The 19,169-nt window shown below is 44.0% G+C and overlaps 2 protein-coding genes across 2 annotated transcripts in view; one reads left to right on the top strand and one right to left on the bottom strand.

Moving 5' to 3' along the window:
- Window positions 1–3,236: 3,236 nt before the first annotated feature.
- Window positions 3,237–8,655, top strand: EFCAB9 (EF-hand calcium binding domain 9). The gene is made up of 4 exons (XM_085298125.1): window positions 3,237–3,372; window positions 4,874–5,022; window positions 6,105–6,281; window positions 8,551–8,655. The coding sequence occupies exons 1-4, from the start codon at window positions 3,237–3,239 to the stop codon at window positions 8,653–8,655; spliced, it is 567 nt and encodes a 188-aa protein (XP_085154251.1).
- A 2,571-nt stretch (window positions 8,656–11,226) lies between these two features.
- UBTD2 (ubiquitin domain containing 2) overlaps window positions 11,227–19,169 on the bottom strand; it is a 30,577-nt gene continuing 22,634 nt past the window's right edge. Inside the window, exon 2 of the mRNA XM_085298075.1 lies at window positions 11,227–17,898. Within this exon, the coding sequence (XP_085154201.1) occupies window positions 17,501–17,898 (398 nt within the window). The 3' untranslated portion in view covers window positions 11,227–17,500. The remainder of the gene's footprint in view (window positions 17,899–19,169) is intronic.

The raw sequence follows: 19,169 nt of genomic DNA, 5'->3' as shown, positions 1-19,169 counted from the left end.
CGCTGCGCGCCCGGGGAGCGGCGAGCGGGGCCGCCTCCAGCCGCGCACATGGAGCCGGCGCCGCTCCACCTGCTGGCCTCGCTGCCGCCGCCCGGCGCCCGCCCCGCCTCGGCACGGCACGGCACGGCACGGCACGGCTTCACCCAGGCATGGCACGGCTCTACTCGGCACGACTCCTTCGCCTAAGCACAGCACGGCATCGGCCTCCGATGCCCCAAACACAGACAAAAATTAAAGATCCGAGGAAGGAAAAGGCTGAAACGCGCCGCTGGCCACCACCGCGTTCCCGCCTGGCAGCGAGGCCTCGGCCGGTGCGGAGGGCCGCGGCATCGCCGGGCACGCTCGCCTCACAGGCCGCTGGAGGCGGTTATCCGAGCGTTAAAACACAAGCCTAAAACCGCCTTGGCAACAGAAAGATGTTTCCTTCTTCCCCCAGWTCATCTCGTGTAAAAATAGCCAAATACAAATATTTTTAAAACTCCCAGCAATGGGAATTTGAGGGTATCGGAACTATGGGTGAAGAATTTGAAGATGTGACCCAACTGCTGCCAAGTCTGAAGGTTCACAGCCTCTGAATGGCAAAACTTCACAGCCTCTGACAAGCCAACTTGAAATCCAGCATTAAATGGGGACATCTAGGGGAAATGCTTGGCGGTGCAGCCATGCCCAGCGATTTCTCTGCTTTAAYGCAGAGCTCAGCGTTAAACGGCTGCTCAGGCAAGCCTCACGGATGCAAGCACGGTTCACACCAGCACATGTGTTTTTTCTGTGTGCATCTCCCTCAGCCCAGTTAACTAGCCTAGGAGACCTGGCTGCAGGGCGGAGGTGAGGGAGGTGCTTTCTCACACTCCATCCCGATGTGTAATGTTGGCAAAGCACAGCTTAGGCTCCTGGACTGAGAACATCTGGGCTTGGTGGTGATTTCTCATTACTTCCCGGATATATTACACCCTAGAGCACGGGGACTGATCGTCACCTCTTGCCATCTTTGCTATTAGGAATAACTGGATTTATACTGGTGCGGTCAGCCCTAGCATTTGTATTGGGAGTTTCCTGATACTGATGCTGGAAACACTATTTAAATAAACTACAGCTCCTGGAAACTTGTGGTTGTATAAGAATTTCAGCTACATTTTTTTAAAGTAAGCTTTTGTCTCCCTGTTTCTTCCCTTCTCCTCAGTGAGTTGTAGGAAAAACAAGGTGAAAATGTGATCCAAGTATATCCTTGAAACAGAAAAAAGCTGAAAATATTTGAGTACTTTTTCCATCTAACTTTATGGATTTTGGATCTCAAATAATGTGATGATTTGGCAATACTGGAGAGAGAACAGACTCAGAGCAACTACTCTGAAAATTGCATACCTTTTCACACCTTTCCTGGTGTTTTGGGTGACACTTTTTTTTCCTCCCTCAGTTATCATTCTTATTAATGGTAGCATTTTTTTATTTTATTGTCCAGTCATGGACCTTAGCATTGTACATAATCACAGAAATAATGGTTGGATAGGACACCTAGAGACCATCTAGTCCAACTTCCCACTTGTAATAGGATTGTCGCCAAGGCTAGACCAGGTCAGCCATCAGTCTGTCTAGCTAAGTCTTGAAAATCTTCCAGGATGGAGCACACATGACTTCCTTGGGTAACTGGTTTCAGGGCACACAATCCTCATTGGGGAAAATTTTCCCCGATGTCCAACTGAACCTCCTAAGCAGCTATTTGTGGTCATTGCCCCTTGTTCTGTCACGTAGCAACCTGGTAAGTGATTGACTCCATCATCTATTCTAAGGGCAATTACAAAGGTGTGGGCAAGTATTGGGGCTATCTGTCCCTACAGGTGTTGTAAAGATCCAGAAGTCAAGACACACCCCTGCCAAAGGGCTTGCAATTCAGGCAGCTGCCCTGTAGCCTACCCGAGGGTAGGCCAATCAGATCAAATCAGATGGGTGATTTTTCTCGGCATAAATTTTGCCAAACTGAAGTTACCCCTTCAGAAGTTTTTGAGCAGTTCTGAYTCAGCAGAGCATTTTGAGGGCTATGGAATTTTCAGTCTGGCATTTGATACCCTCTAACCACATTTGTTATCTCCTGGCTATATAGCTAAGAGAAATCAGACATACTTAAATCCTTTCTCTCAACCCATTTCTCACAGAAAGCTTGCAAGCATCAGACCATCTCAGCAAACAGATTAATCTATCTCATCTACCTATGGACTACTTCCTATTGTTTTTTGAAATGGAAATGAATAAAAGAAAGATTATAAACATCAAAAACACAAAAGAAATTTGGAAATCTGCCCCACACTCATGGGAGCAGACCTGGTCCTACAGACAGMCTGTCCTGAATATTACCGTGGCATTAAACACAGCTGCTCAGAGCACAGCCCTCAGCAGTGCGTGTTAGCAGAACCAAAGTCTTGATTAACATTGCGACTAAAGGAGAAGAAACTGCTAACTTGACTGCTAGACTAGGAACAGCTCCAGGTTTAAAATATTTAAAATACAGAGAGTCTTTGTACCAAAGTAGGCCAGTGGGGTGTACGATTTTATTATTATTCTTATTATTCCTGGTGCATTATAGGGGTCAGGAATAGAGAACACTTTCTGGTTATTGCTGTGCTGGTTTGGAAGAGGAACAGAGGATAAATACTTTATGTAAATTTGATGAGTGGTTCAGCTTCCTAACAGCTAACTTGAACAAAAGATTAGGCTTTTGAAAGCAGCCATCTCTGGGCTAGAGCTCATAGACATGTTGCACGTGAAACTGTCAGACACTGGAAATTAAACAAGTTAAATACCTGGCTAGRAGGAAAAACAAAACACTACATTAGTTGCTATGCAAGACTTCTTCAGCATGGACGAGATTTTGGGGAAACACTTGTCTAAGGCTGTAAGACTTTCATTATAGTCATCTGCTTTGGTAGCTTTCTAAAATAAAGCCTTAAATCTGTGTTTTCTTGCACATTTTAAATCAGATTAAATGCTTTTAAGGGCATTTACAAAACAAAACATGCTGTAAGAATAATTGCTGTCACTTGATTTCGAGATGTATTATCCTTGAATGCTGAATGGTAGGGAAGTGTTTGCCTGAAAAGAATTAAAAATGTGGACAAAACATGRAAGAAATGTGGGAGGGGAAGAACCAATCATACTCTGGTTCTAGGGCAGAATCCTCCCCCTGTGACGTGTCAGAGCCTTGGCACTGATTCTTTTTGGATGACCTTCCACGGTTACCCAAGATGAAGCTGAAATCTGGGTGTTTTCTGCAGTATCTGTATTTAGATGAAGTATACTGCTTATTGTCTGTAAAAAATGCTAAAGCATTGACAGACTATTTCCAGCTCCTGGATGTTCATAAGAAGAATACTCTGAACAGTAAGTACTTTTAAAAATGAGACTGGCATTAGTGCTATGAAATTACAAGCCCTGTGTAATGGTGTTTTGAAAAGAGATGGACAGAGTGCTACATCACTTGGAATTTAAAACTTGAGATCACAGACATTTTAAACCTTGTACTTCAGATACAAGTGCTACGAGTACAGCACCCTGCAATGCTAATTAACTAGCGGCTTAGTTAATGCCACTACCTGGCAGTACCCCCAAAAGCTTTCAGTTACAGCATAAATCGTCATGTTCTGACAGATCTATCATGCTGAAGCTTCTCTGAAAGGTTATGTGGCCTGGCTAATCCTGCATCAGCTTCTGAAATGATGTGTATGGCTCATGGGACCATCCAGAGCARCCGAGGTGTATTTTCAGCTCCCACTGATGGTATCCCTTCCCCCTTCATCCTTCAATTGCCTCCTTCCTATTTTTTAAATAGAAAAGMGTCTGAGACCACAATAAAGTCTGCTTGGCTTTGTGGTACTGTCATCTGCTGCATTTCAGCAACATGTGAAGCCGTCAAGACAGTCTTGCTAGTACTGTACGAACATGATAATCAAGTCCTGGCACCAAGAAGTAGATAACCAATGTACAAAAAAACCCAGGCTAGAGATAAAGGAGATCTTTACAGCTGTACAAGCAAGATGCCAGSAGCATAGGACAAGAGGGGATTTCTGGCTCGCTGAAGCTAACTCCTTAGTACTGCGGCAACCTCGTCAAGTAATCCCTTCCACAAACTGTTTGTTCTCTACGTTAAAAAAAAAAGGTTCATTGCCAACATTATTCTCAACAGGAGGCTATTAAAGAACCCTGGTTCACAGCTTCTTAACTTCCTCACTGCAGCTATCAAGGCTATTCCCATTCATTCACAAACCAGCATCACGCTCCAGCTTAAATAACACTTCTTACTACAGATTTACCCTACTGACAGAGATTTAGGGATAGTAGAATTGGATCAGCAYTGCCAAATTTTCAGCTGGGGCTAGTTTTCCTCTGCTTTTGCATGGAAAAACTTGAGGAAGTTTGAGGGAAAAACCAAGGTGGCTCCAGAGGTTTAGCTCTTCCTCCACACACCTGTCCCTTCCTGGTATCGTCACCAGAAAAGATTGAAAAGTGTTAAAAATAATTGCTAATAGATCATGAGTCAAAAGTGACATTTCCAAAAGAAAAATGGATTATTTTGCTAATGTTTCCGGTTTGTTGAAAAAGTCCTTTTTTCCCTTCAGGGGTGCARTGGAAGAGGGGGGAGTCCAACAGAACATTATGAGCACTTTACATTGCCTTCTGCATAGCAACCACATATGCCCCTTTCATAAATGAGGACAACTTAGTAATACTGTCTATTAATTCCAAACAGTTTCTTGCCCGCTACTCTGCTTTAATTGCCTGTGCAATCTGTCTGAGAGCAGTGGGCATTTAAAATAAGGTAAATTCTGTTAATTATTGCTGACAGCTTTGTCCAGATGAGGCCTAATAGCTTACTGCTCTCCAGATCTACAGTTTTATTGCTTTCTGCATTATGTGACTGACTTGAAGAAGAAGCATATCATGCTGCTGTTTGACTTACTGGACAGAAATGTGACRGGGGAGATAGGCTTTGATGAGTTCTACATGCTGGTGTGTCTCCTGTTGGCTCATGAGGTGTGTATTCCTGGGGAGCTGCTGTGGGTAATGTGGGCCATCAACATCTCCATAAAGGRAACCAGCTCACTGGGACCTAATCTTTACTTGTGGTGTAAAAGGGACAGAAGGGGTCCTAAGGTCTGGACATAGCCACAACACTGCTGCATGCGAAAGGAAAGCCATGAAATGAGCTATGACCTTCCTAATACCAACCCTGCTTCCCAGAGAGAAATCTTTTCAAGCTTTTCACCAGCTGGGAACCATCTAAATACTCTTGCCAGCTCTGACCACCCATTTGGAGGGGAGTTCTCTGAAAAAGAGCTTCTTGGCTGGGGCTACCTGGAGGGAAGGGAGCAGAGCCACATCCRTTTTCACTGGTTGGTATTTGCTAGTCTGTTGATGCCAGGTGTGCTGATCCCCTTCTTTTCCTTGGCATTGCCCACAGCTTGGCTTGTGGAGAGATTAGTATCTTTTCAGGAAAAAAGCAGTGAGGATGGCAGGCTATTTYGAGAGAGGTGGATGACAGAGCCGGGGACTGATTTCTCCCCTCCCACCAGACATATCAGGGTCCCTGTTCTGCAGTCAGGTGGGACATGGCATCCCTAGTAAGCAAGTGGCACATGGACACTGTGGCTTTTCAGAAGCGCCATGTGGCTGTGTTCGCTCCACGAGGCTAGTTAGGCTCTTTGGGGGTGAGTATACAGGGCAGCTGTCCATGGGCCTTGGGGCAAGGAAAGAGAAGACCAGGCACCTAGCCATGCAAGTGTCTCAACACATGGTAGGAAGGAGAAAAGACCTCACCACACATCCTGTGCATAGGCTGGATACAAGCCTGGCTCAATTTCAGTAACTCTTCCCAGCAAAGCCCTGCAGCTTGCAGCTCTACGGAGCCCAAACCCAGGGAGCAACAGCCACATGCTTTCACACAGCTGAGTCTATGGGGCAGGAAGCACCAGGATCTTGGTATTTCCTGAAGGCTCCRCTAGCAGGATGTCACCTTTATTCTCTGGACACCAACACCGTCTACTGCTCCCTGTATTCTTTCAAAGTAGGAAATTGCTACTTATGATCTATTCTTAAACCTTTCTACCCTGAAACAGAACCACCTTGAGAAACAGTTCATCTATCGACATTCRGGGCCTGCCTTCAGACTGCTGGGCATAGACGATGGTCACACAATTGGTCCTAGGGAGTTTCAAGCCACAGGGTTTCTCTTTAATATCAAGAAAGAAGAACTTGTGAAGATATTCAAGGACTTTGACATATCTGGAGATGAGGTAAAATCAGAGAAATTACAGCCAAAACAGAGGCCAAAAAATGCCTCTATATTAAAAATTAACCCTTAGAAACCTTAAGGGAGATTAAAAGTCTACTGCACCTGGTGAGAAGAATTAAGAGCCTAGATGGGAGAAAGCATGGGAGGGAGAATGTGCAAAGAAACAGCAACTTACCTGTACAATTGCAGAGTCTAATCCCCTGTGTGAGCTTACTGGGCTGCCCCAGAACTTGTTGGCAGCCCAGGTGCATGCTCTATCCCACAGCATGTTCTCACTGAAGTCAGAGTTTTATTGCCTTCAACAGGGAGCAGAGCTTTGATGACTTACTACACAGAAATGATAAAGTCCTTAGTCAAATACTCAGAAACGTCGCTATACTGGAGTATGTGTGATTACTGAGACAGAAGGCTCTTCAACGGTGTTCCCCTGCCTTAACTAACTGCTGCATACAAGGCTATTCCTGCCTATCTGCAAGTACAAAAAAAYGAATCTGGTCATCTGGACCGGAAAGTACTTGAGCAGCTCTGGTCAACCCTCCCTCCAATTTACTTCTGAAGTTCCTAATGTCTTAATAGCCGAGCATAAGGCAAGTAGCAAGGAAATTGCAGAGGTCAAACAGGTGTTTTCATCCTCTTTGATCCTAGATTTCCCAGGACCTAAATATACATTTACAAGCCTATCTTCTTTATGGATATAATTCCCAGAAGTCTTGACTGAAAGCATCTTAATAGTAAGATAGCAACAGGATGAAAGAATTGGGGAAGGGGGGAGCGGGTGCAAAATAGGTATATTTCTCTACCTCAAGAGACTCCAGTGAGATGAGATGGGCAGGATTGGTAGAAGTGCTTCTACTWAACCCATTTTCTTGTGAGTTTACTTGTGGCTCCTTGTTGTTTTCCAAAGTCTCTGAAGCCAATTCTCACACCTGCTGACCACACTTGTGCTTCAGTGGGCTACACTGACTTGTTCCCAGCTCTTTTTAGGAACATTACGAGTGACAGATTTTTAACTTCTGCTCAGGCCAAAAACATTTCTGTAGACGCTCCTGTCCAGATAAAGCCCCAAGGGAAGCTTTGCTTCATTTCRATGGAGCCTTCATTTTGAATTTCAACCAGCTGCAAGTCCCAATGAGAGGCCTCAGGGATCCCACTGCAGTGTTCATCCCTCCCCCTGTGGCAGGGCACAGGCTCCCGGCAGTCAGAAAGGGAACATCAAATCCAGGGATACCACCTCCCCAACAAGCACTCTGCTCTCTCCTTCTCAGGCTTTGCACTTCGCACAGTCCTCACTGCAGAGATGCACACACACTTCTCTGCTCAACCTGCTCTTGGCTGTCAGCCTGTCTCCACCTCACCTTTCTGACTGCCTCCTCACCTGTGCTGGTTCAAACACTCCCTGCTCTGCAGCACTTCCTGATTAATGACCACCTGCAGCTACCCTGGCAGGGAGTCAGTCGTTAATACACCATGGGCATTTCTTATCGTTCTTGCAGCTCCATACTGTTCTTAGGACTTCAGCATCTCAGCACGCTCCAAGGTCACATTTAGCAAGACAACCACTAGTGACTGAGGGAGATTCCTTCTCTTTCTCCTCCTTTCTAGTGCTGAGTTACTGGGCATGGACTTTACAGTTTTTATTGACAATTCTCCTTGTCCGTGTTCTACTGTTAGCATCCTCTTCAGTTATTTGTTGCATCTTTCCTGTAAGCTCTGCAGGGCTTGCAATATATTTCCTGAGTGGTTGAAGGGCATATCTAGATATCAAAGCATCAGTCCTGATCAAGGCCTCAGGATACTTCTCTGGTGCAAAGAACATACTCCAGAGTGGTTTCCTGGAAAAGCTGTTTTAGCCCTGAGTTGCACCAATTCTGTCCTTTCATCTCTAGGCTGCCTGATTAAAAGGACACTTTAAGTAGGAGGAGGAYGGTTGTTTGATACAGCTGCAAAGGCACTCAGGTCTCCCTCTTACACCCGACCACACTGTAACACCAGATGTTATGAATCCTTCTAACATCTGCAAGTCATTACAGAATGGTAGAGAAATGTTAATTTGCCAGGGAGGTGCCCTATTAGCCTGTAACATGTTCATTTGGGATGAGCCAGAGGCAGTAAGTTGAAACCAATTTCTCCTGAGTCAGTTGGGAAAATACAAGTTGGAGAATGGGACAAGAGCCTGAACTCTAGATTTTTCTCTGAAATAACTGTTTATATTAGCCAAGACTGTCCTGCTAAGTCTAAGGCAGATATCTCTCTCTCTCCTCCAAAACCAGCAACTGAACTACAAGGAATTCAAGATGTTTGCAATACTTTGCATTGACAAGCAACAAGAAAAGGTAAAGGAGAGAATGAGAAGGAGGATAACCGGGGGAGTATGAACGCCACCCTCTCACCACGATCAGCCAGCTCCGAATAGGCTGAACAAGACCACTTGTACTCACAGCTGGGACCAACAAACCTCAGTTCTCCACCCTCCGGGCTCAGCTTAAAACCAACAAATAAAACATAWCAAATTTGTAGAAAAATGAACAAAGTGATGTATTCAAGCAATTGCTTGTTCTGTTATCTCCATTTCTAATTGCCGCTGCTCTGTAGAGATGAATGCCAGAGTCTGATACTCTCTGACGAGGAAGGGCTGATGCAACTTGGATTTCAGCCTCGTGCTTTACAGCTCTCCCCAGGACTAGCATTGATRTTAGTGTTATTCCTCTCCCGTGTAGTACAACATGTGCATCTTTTTGGTATTTTAGAGACGATCTCTTMCTGTCCCCCAACTACATTTCATCTTGCTTCAGAGAGAAGCTCCCTCCCGCTGCTATTTTACTGTGTTCGAAGATGCACATGAAGAAAGGCTAGTTTGAAATTCAGCAGACTCGATCTTGCCGATGCTGGATCCGCTCAAGTCTGTCAGCTTTCCGCTCCCTCGTTTTCTGCTTTGCATTAGACCACTGTCATAAAAACCGGCGTGCGTGCTTTAGGGTCAGGCAGTTTCCTCGCATCCTCATTACTGCTGTTGCGAGGAACAGTCCAACTGAAGGAAATGCCGCTTTCTTTGTTAACGAAACCACCTAATTAAATCCATGTGGAGAGAAAGCAAGGGAAGCAGGCATTTTCTCTTGCTAAATATTGACTGTTTACCTGTTGGAGGCAGTAACRTAGTAAGTTTGGTTCCCCCTCTCACCTTACACGTAGGGCATCACACCGTTCAGCCTCCAAGCTCGCTTCTCTAAAGAAATGCCAAGGCTACRGCATAAGGGATTAATTACGATAGAAAATTCCAGTCTCTTAAGCTCAGCAACTGACATCACACAAAATAACCCTTGAACACGCCTGTAACACGGCACATCACCTCTTAGACCCCTGCAGCCATTCCAATTCCGGAGCAAATAAACTCATCGCCTGAAATCCTAGCTTTGAGGGCTTGTCCAGAGAGAGGGAAAGCAAGGACACAACAAACCGCTCTCCACAAAGCCCGATCCGTGGAGGGCTCGGCTCCTTTTCAGTACGGTACCTTTATGCCTTATGTTTTTAGCCAAGACTGGGAGGAACCAGGTCCACTGAGCTTGCAGCCACCTCCTCCCTAGAGCACGGAGATTGAATCTTGCATTTCTGCACTGACTTCAGCAGTCACCCAGGTATAAGCAGCAGCAAAATTGAGTCCACGTTAAAGACTTTGTCACTTAGCGCAGCAGTTGTGCTGCCTTCGGGCTGGCGACCCGGTGTTAGCACTGCACGGGTCCACACGAGTACCGGCTGAACGGGAAGGAGGTGCTGGCCAAACCCGGAAAGCAACTACTCCGGCAAGCGGCTGCGACAGCTGGTGTAACTCCTACCATAGCGAGGAAATGCTGTGCTAGCTCTGGACATTATGCAACTTCATATAGTGAGATACAGTTAAATTAAATATGAATATAGGCACAATGCAGAAAATCATATTCCATGTTAGGTAGGAATGGGAAAAAAGCAGTTTATGTAATGTAGGTTTGTAAATCGTACGTCTTATTCTACCCTAAACTCAAATGTCACAGGATGCAAACGAGCACCTCATTTCACTGCTTGCAGGAGCAACTGAGAAATTTGTACTCTTGCGCACTTTTGGCATAGGACCCACCTCCTCCTCCTGGGTTTTTGGTTGGATTAAGTCAGTTGGGGGTCCCCCAGCCCATTTCCTACACGAGGCTTCCAGACAGTGTGGACAGCTTGGTGGCTGAGTGCGAGTGCATGCGAGAGAGGCGAACACCCCTCATTATTATTACTTTATAACTGGCAACATTTTGCTCAAATAAAAAATGGCTAAAGGAGAAAGATAACATCCTTTTAAAATCCTGGTGTTCTGAGGACAGCAGCCCTGAGAAAATCTGTCCTTTCCAAGGGAAGGATACATATATACATAAATTCCAGGAAATCCCACGCACATTTGTTTATGGTTCACATCATAAATTCTACTCTGAAAGCATCCTAGGATTAAAAATAATTTTATTTTGAAAGTTTAGTTGTGGTAACACGAGACCTAAGTGGTTTAAAAAAAAATTATTCATACTCATCTGATACATTAGATAGTTAATTAAGATTATAAAAAAGGTGACCTGAATTAAGATGTCAGTTAATGTAATTACAGGCCAATTACACAGATCTGTCATTTTTCACTTTCTCCGTTCACAAAGGAGCTGGAGAAAGCATGGGCATTTGCAGATAGCAGTAGCTAAGCGAGGAAGCTAGCTCTGCAGTTCGGATGACCGAGCACATCAGCAGGCGTTGCTACCCCTCCTTAAGGCCCTTGATAGATTCTCCTAGGCATTGCATACTATATTTGTAAGACATGCTGTCACACACATCAAAACTATCACCAAAATGTGTCTGCACGGTATCAGATACATAATGAAAAAAGGGTAGGAATTCCAGAGTTCAAAGCTCTATTTGAGAAATTTATAAAGAAAAACAACACTGAGTTTATTTCTTAAGGCATGGCATTTCCAGTATTACTTTTATTTTTAAATGCATGAGAAAAAAAGTTTTTCTCTTTTTTTAATGTTTTAAATACAGGAAGTTTTGTACAGCATTTCCAACTCATAGAAATTCATATTTTGCTCTCAATGGTAAAAGATCTCCCCTAGGTTAAAAAAAAAAGATCGCATAATTTAACAGTCTAAAGACAACCTACTTGTGCTTTGCAATTGATTAAAAATATGTGCACACACTACTGCGATGTCAACCAAGAAACAGAGGTAAAACATAAAAATACATAATGCATTTTAAAAGTTACCTGATGTTCACAGCATCTTTATATAGGCCTAGAATTCTTCATCGACTGAATGAGCCAGGAAAACGCTGGGGGGAGGGACTTAAAAAGCATGTTTTACACAATTCGTATATTCTGCTCTAAAGATTTTATAAAAGTTACAGGAAGATAGGTCACACCACTCGAATTCCCTCATCCTTGTTTCACCAGGTGTTGGAACTGTGTATTTTCTGTGTCAGTACCAAATCTAGCACCGTATCCTACATATGAATGTTTGTTACATAGTGCACACAAACAAACCGCATACAAAAAGTTTTACCATAAAAATGAAGATATTTATTCAAGAAGTACAAATYTGATGGTACCAGCCATCTTTGAAAGCCATTACCATGAGGCAGAGAGGACACAAACCTAAGTCTCTTGCTCAGAACATATTAAAGCAAGTGTCTTACAAATTTCAAGCTAATGTAATAATTTCGATCATTGCTCAAAAGCCATCTCTACACTTTAAACATTCCCTGGACTTGAGAGAGGCACAAATAGGGTTTTTAATACAAGACCAGTTAGTTACTTTTAATAAAGCCATCAGCTAAAATTTAATTTGTTTTAAAGTTTCTTAAATTGTCTCCAGTCTTTGACCAGATTCAAATTTCCTAAAGAGAAAGAGGGCTTTAAAACTAGTAGATGCAGAATTTTTGGAGCTTAAGATGAACTTGAAGTTTTAAGGCAGGAGTCAGGATTTTAAGTTCTCTATTTGCCCCATGGTTCTGATCAAATGGTCTTCATCTTTAAAATATACAAATACAGAGTTCGATTGGATAAATACCCAACAAGCGGTCCTGCTTGAAGGACAAGAACATACTTCTTCACGGAGAGTCCAGTGGACACATTTAATAAAAGTCTCAAAAGTCCATAGTAAGAAGCCCGCTTGTTAAAACATCTCATCTTCCAACTATTTGACTTTTGGAGGCTCAGTGGCATGTACACGTCTCTCTTGGAAGGAGAGCTACAGCTCCGTCTCCTGCGAACCAGAGCAACACACACGCAGCTACGGAGTATCTAAACTGCTGAAGTACGGAAGAGGAGAGCCATTTGCAGAACAGAGCAATTAAAAACAGTTTATGAAAAYGAAAGTCTTAAAGCAGGCAGACTTGTATATACAGTCATTAACAAATGTACAAACAGAAGTGTTTGTAGCTGCAAATACAATAGTAGGTCATTCGTCTTCTCTTGCAGACAGCAGAAACAAGGTTGCTGAAAAGTTTTATTCGGTCATTTCCTGAAACGGTTAACTTGCAAGGGGTATCACCAACATCTAATTGATTTTAAGTGTTTTTCTTTTTCCAAGAAAGTTTGCAGAGTGTATGAAGCTCATCCCCTCACCCAAAGCAAGTTCTCAAAAGCTCCTTTCTCACATCCCCCTGCATCCTACTCCAGAAGGCTGCAAGCCACCATCCAGGAGAGAGGTGGAAATACTGGGGAAGTAATGAAGGGCAAAGGAAAAAAAAAAAAAAAAAAAGGATAACTCTTTTTCTAACAGAGACTACTTTCATTTCTACATAACAGAATCTGAGCAGCATAGTGAAAAAAGCCAACACAAAGATTTAACTTTTTTTTAAAAAAATGTAAACATTCTCTGCATAAGCTGCAGGGTCTTGAATGTATTTACAGCGATACAGAAAAGCATTTGTATAGACTAAGTCAAAAATGTAGCTACCATTTATGTTTCTGAGGAGGAYAGAAATGGACAAACATAGCATTAAATTTGCTGACACACCGCTAAAATGCTTTCAAAATTCCATGGCTAAAAGCATCCCACCATTGCATCAAACTAAGATTTTTTAAATTTTTTTTTAAAGTTCTGTATTATTTTACTAATAACAGATACATTATGCAGAAGCATGTCATACTACAGCAATATTTCATCAGTTGGCCACCTGCTTTCTCAAATGTTATGAAAATTGCATGTGTTGCTTTGCTGGATCCGCAAATCCCTCTTTCCCCTCCTCCCCAAATCAACTTGCGGCTTCCTGCGAAAGGCAAAGAGGACCTGCGTTTTCGTTTGGTTGTTACTGGAGTTTTCGCTTATTTGTTTTGCTGTTACTACTATTTCTAGCATTTGTGTGGTTATTAAAAAAAAAAAAAAAAGAAGAAGACACTGCTGACTCTCGTCATTTAACTTTCCAAAGTATTTCCCAGCTCCATAGACAGAAAGGTTGCTGGTTTTAAGAAAAACAAACAAAAAAAAAGTTCAACTATTCCCGTTTCCCGCCCCCTCCTCTGCAGGGGAGGCCGATAAACGGCAACGCGGGGAGTCGAACAACGTTCGGGGTTGGACGCTGCGGAGCAGAGCCATCGCCTGAGCTCGGGAGGAGGAACCGCGCACCCCGCGCACGCAGCCTCGGCCGCTTTCCAGCGCTCCGCCTCGCGCGCCTCTCTGCCCCGGAGCTGCTCTGGGGTTCGGACCAGGCCGTCAGTCCATCGCTTCTGGGCCAGAGAGAAGCAACAATAACGAGTAYAAAAATCAGAAGTGCGTCGAAGGCAGAGTTGTAACCGACCGGCTCCGGCTCATAGCCGCAGCTCACCCGGCCTGACGCAAAGGGCTGGACGGGTCTAACGACAACAAAAAAAATTAAAAAAAAAATTTTATCGCATTACTTCTCCCTTGTCTGCACTTGGCATTGCAGCTCCCGGCCGCGCRCGTCACCGAAACCTCCGCGCTACTCGGATTCCGCCGGCAGACGCGGCGCGGCGCGGGGCAGCCCGGGCAGCGGCCAGGGCGCGGGCGCCCGCGGCGGCTCCCGGCCCCGCGCGGCCGCCTCCGCTCCAGGCCACCTCGCAAACAGGGACGCGGCCTCCTGCAGAAACAAGGAGCGACCGCTCTTCCAGCCTGCGCTGCACCCTCCGCTTAGGCAGAGGGGACGTGTTAATCAGCAAGCTGCAAGTGTGCGCGCACGCTTTCATTACCTCTTTTTTTTTTTTAAGGTATGTACATAGAGAGAGATATATTTTTTGAAACTTAGAATTCTCTCCCAATTCAGATCTTGTACCCTTCCTTTGTTTCCAGCTAGGTACCTGCTTCGCGCATCTGTCATTTTATCGAGAAGGGAGGTGGAAGACAGTCTGCAATTTCACCTATAAAGTATTTTGCCACTGAGTTTGTTTCATTTTTATACATGTGCTTAAGGGACGAGAGAAGGGGAGGGGATGGTAGAAGAAATAATATTTTCACAAAACAATTTTGTGTTCTCCTCTAAGCTCACTCACAACATAGCTTCAGATCATCACCTTGCTCCCTGCTACAGAAGCAGTTAATAAAAAATACAATTATTTATTACAACATAATGTCAGAAGCTTCTCAAAGTAAGGGGAGGTAAAGGGAAAGAGTCAACTCTCCCTCCTGCCACCATGCCCCTTGCTTAGTCTACTATACACTGTAATACCATCAACAGTACAAGGTGATGCCTGTATATATAGGAAAAAAAAAACACTAAAACCTCCAAAATGTATTCTACAAAAAAGTAGTGTTGTAGTGTTCACAGTTACAATATTGTTATCCTAGTTTCAGCTTTGCTCCTTAATCAGCCATCACAATTCCCCCTGCTTCCAGAAGTGGCTACAGGGAAACAACATTGCAAAGGCAGTTTATGCAAAGATGTAAATGATGCCTTACAAGATAAGTAGTGTCTTCCTGGCATGAAAAGGGACTATTTAATTTATAAAATAATCTAGTTTTACCAACCATCGTTTCACCAAGTGAAAATCCAAGAGATTGAGTTGCTTATATATCAACAAATATTATTCTTCCCCTTGGAATGCAAAAGATCTGGCAGCAAAAACCCACTACGYTAAACCATGTGTGTCTTTAAAAAAATCCACAATAGAAATCTTTTGTTATAGGTTCGTCGTTATCAGCTTTATCTTTAAAAAGAAAGAAAAGAAAAACAAGTCACTTCGGTGTCTACGAGAAAAGGGAACCAATTTTCCTTACGCAGCCCTGCCATGCACTCAGTCATCCTGTACCCAGTCAGGGTTAAGGAACTGTCAGAAAACCTTAGCTTTAACACAACACTGGGTCCAAGATAAAACCCACGTTTATCTTTGGGGTGGCGGTGGCAAATGTGATATAAAACATTAATTTGTTTTCAACAGGTTTTAACTTTCGAAAGTCGATTGCCTCACTTAACCAATGTAAATTTTGCATCTCCTTCCATTTGTCGGGAAAGTCTTGTGAATTTGTACAAGCAGACTTTGCTAGTTCCAGCTTTACGCTGATACTCATGGAGCAAGGAACTCCCTTGAAGTCTGAAAACTTGAGTTGTATGAAGTTAATGGAGTAGGAAAAGTAGAAAGTTTAAAAAYGTCAATCCTAACCAGCCAGTTTCCCTGGCGGACGATTAAGAGCTGGGGCAGCTCTAGGTTTTGATCATAGATTCAGATAAGGAAGATGGAAGAAAAACTAATAAAAAGGATCATACCTGAATAGCACATCAGGAATTCGGAAGAACTGAAGTAATTCTAGTGATGGCTGAAAAAACAATCAGACTAAAAATCATGTTTAAAAAGAACAGGGAATTCGATCTCAGCTGAAGGAAGCACCAGGCARGGGTGCAGAGCAGCCGAAGGAACAGAGCACATCTCTAACCATGGTATCGATCAATCAATCCTCTTTTTTGCAATATGTTCACCTGATCAGATTTTGAAACTACACTGAAAAAGGATTTGTCTTTTGCCTACTGAAATCCTCTTATTTTCTGAGAGGAAAGCACCAGTTATTAAATATAACGATCATGTTCTAGGCTGCTGATGCATTTTAGTGAGGAATTTCCAATTGCCATGGCTAAAGGGTCACCTGGTCTAGCACAGACCTAGAAGAACAACAGCTGGTTCTAATGACAGCCACAGAAAGCTGAAATTCGTGTGCTACCATGCCCTTCTTACCTTATTCCAGACTTTGYGCCCACTAGGAACTGAGCGGGGGAAGCTGCAATCCACTACTTTTGGGTGTAACTGCAATTTAATCTGAAATTTTTACAGCTGGCATACCAGTGCCATTTGCCAAAGGTCACAAGTCTAACTCTTAATTGCAGACCAACGCATCACTCGTATTAGCCAGCTTGTTAAAAGTTCCTTTTAAAGATCTGCGAGAGATGCAGTAATTCAGCAGGCATGTTGTATTCGGGTGCCGTCAGCCAGTAAACTTCAGGATAAGTCAGTCTGATAGCAGGTRAGCTTACAGCACAGTACACGGGAGTACACATCTCCTAAATTATTGCCTAATGCTTCCGAAGGCCGCTCGTGCCCGGCGCTGAAGCCAGCAGCGGCACGGAGCCGCGCCGCCGTGCTGGAACGTACGGTTTCCCTTGGTCGGGCGCTGCCGGGAGCCGTCCGCGCGAGCCCAGCGCGGGTGCAGACCTCTCCCYCCACGAGTTTCCCTGCACCTCTGGAGAAACCGGATGATGCACGTGAGTTAAGTCAAACCTTAACCCATCCGCATAAACACTCCAAGCACGGGAGCTACCCGGAGCAGCAACAGTTTTTGCATGAACTGTACGTGGTGCCTACACAATATATAATTTTTTTTTTTTAATAAAAGTGCTCTCTGTTGCTCTCTATGGATCAGGGCACCACCAACAGTTCTARTAATCATTACTTATTTATATCGCTTCAGCGAAAGATAATCTCTTCCCCCTCTTTCTGCACCACCTCCTGTCTCCCTTCCCTTTCCCGTTCCTTTCTTTGCCCTTGCCTTGTGTTGCTTGCTGTTGTGTTAAATACGAGATCAGGCAAACCCCAAAGGACAGTTTACATTTTTTATGTTTTGTTTTTGCAGATCTCCATCACAGATGGAATTTTTGCTGGTCATTTTCTTGGAACCAATCCCTTAGCAGGACAAACGAAAAACAAAAAAACAAACAAAAAAAAAGATGGTCAACAAAAATCCCACAACAGAGACGGAAGAAAGAAGAATCAACAAGCAGAAATCAGTTTTCCACTGGGGTTGGATTTGCTAAGGGTTGGCTCACAATGACTTGCACCACGTAGTCCTTTGGGATTTTCAGCTCCTCCAGTTTCATTTTGTCTGCGAGCGGCCTGCCCGAGAAGAACCAGCGCTGGCTGCCCGGCTCCACTCCCTCCACTGCGTGCAGCCGCCTCTTCATGTGATACACCGTGTCCATGCTGCGGACCATGAGTTTGAGGTCTTTGCCTGTGGACAGGCGCAAACGGAGCTGGCATTCGTGCCCCGAATTGGGCGGCGGATCGGGAATATCGAGAGTCTCCAGGTCGCCCTTCTCCTCTATCATGTTGATAGGTGGGGCGAGGCAGTAGACTGGAAGCTGGTACCTGTTGCCCAGTTCATCGTAACACTCTGTAAGAGCACCTTTAGGAGATAAGGAGGGGAAAAAAGGAAAGAAAGAAAGGAAAAAAAAGAGTATAAATGCATCTCATATTTAAAAATCAAAGTGTTCACACTCTGAAGCACCCACTCCAGTACTAAAAGCACCAGAGTGCTGAGACCTGATTTCAGGGATACAAAAATCTCAAGTTCTCATCAGAAATGTTTTCACCCTTCTTTTCATGTAGAAACTTGGGGTTGAGTTGAAAGCACTCCCCCAAAAGCCCAAAATACCCCTCCCTCTGGATAAACCGGGATAAACTTCAAAAGTTGGAGGAAGGAAAAAAAACAAGGGAAGAATCTAATCATTGCAGAGATGCTGCCCTTCGCACAGGTCCTTCAAAGGCAGATTATTTCACCAACAGCAAGGCAGGAGATTCAGAGCACAAGTACACCCACAACATGCTGCCTTCAGGAACGTCATGAATCCGAGCTGTGAAAAGGTGAAAACGGCAAAAAGACCGACGGCGAAACACCACTATGAAAGAACGACTCTGTAACTTCTCACCAAATATTCAAAAATTGCTAAAGTCGTTCCATGTAGGACTTATGTTTTAGCGGTTACTGCCAGAAAAAACAAACACGACCACCCAAATGGATAACTTGGCCACTCCACCGAGAGCACCGCGTCGTCCCCGGAGCGATGACACGCACGGTGTGTACACGCAGCTGCGGTTGGAAGCAATTCCCATATTCCAAATTCTGAAGTTTTAGGAGTGCCCAGACTCCCAAGAGGTTCCTCAAAATGATCCGACTGTTCACGGTACAGCAGACAGCGAGCTGGCTTGTCTTCTTGGATATGACTTTCCTTGCTTACCGAAACTATACAACGTGCTTTAAGAATCGCAGCACTCACAGAACTCACGAATACAACTTGTCCCCAGTACAAAATGCTCTTTATTGAGACATTTCAAGATTGTCTCGGAAAAATGGCAGCACACTTTCACCTTACTTTAACAGCTAAAGTAACAGAAACCTAAAAATTAGAGCGCAACTACCTACATCACATATTGCCCCTTGCAGCGAGTCTCCTAAATTGCAGCAGAAGTCCCTTCTCAGGGGAATTAAAAAAACATTCACACTCCAAGGAAATGCTGCTACCTTTTCTTGGATTTTACTTGCTGTAACGAATTTTCACATTTTTGCCTCTAGAGGGGGCACATTCACTAGCAAGATTATCCATCCTTTTGTAGCTGGAAATGTTTGAAGAGGAGCCAAGTCCTTGAGCTACAAAATATTTTAAAAACTCTTTGACT

This window comes from Rhea americana, unplaced genomic scaffold (genome assembly GCF_003343005.1).
Source record: "Rhea americana isolate MKP2758 unplaced genomic scaffold, rheAme1 scaffold_135, whole genome shotgun sequence".
NCBI lineage: Eukaryota > Metazoa > Chordata > Aves > Rheiformes > Rheidae > Rhea > Rhea americana.
The sequence above is the reverse complement of the archived record's forward strand: the minus strand, read 5'-3'. Positions and strand labels throughout refer to the sequence as shown.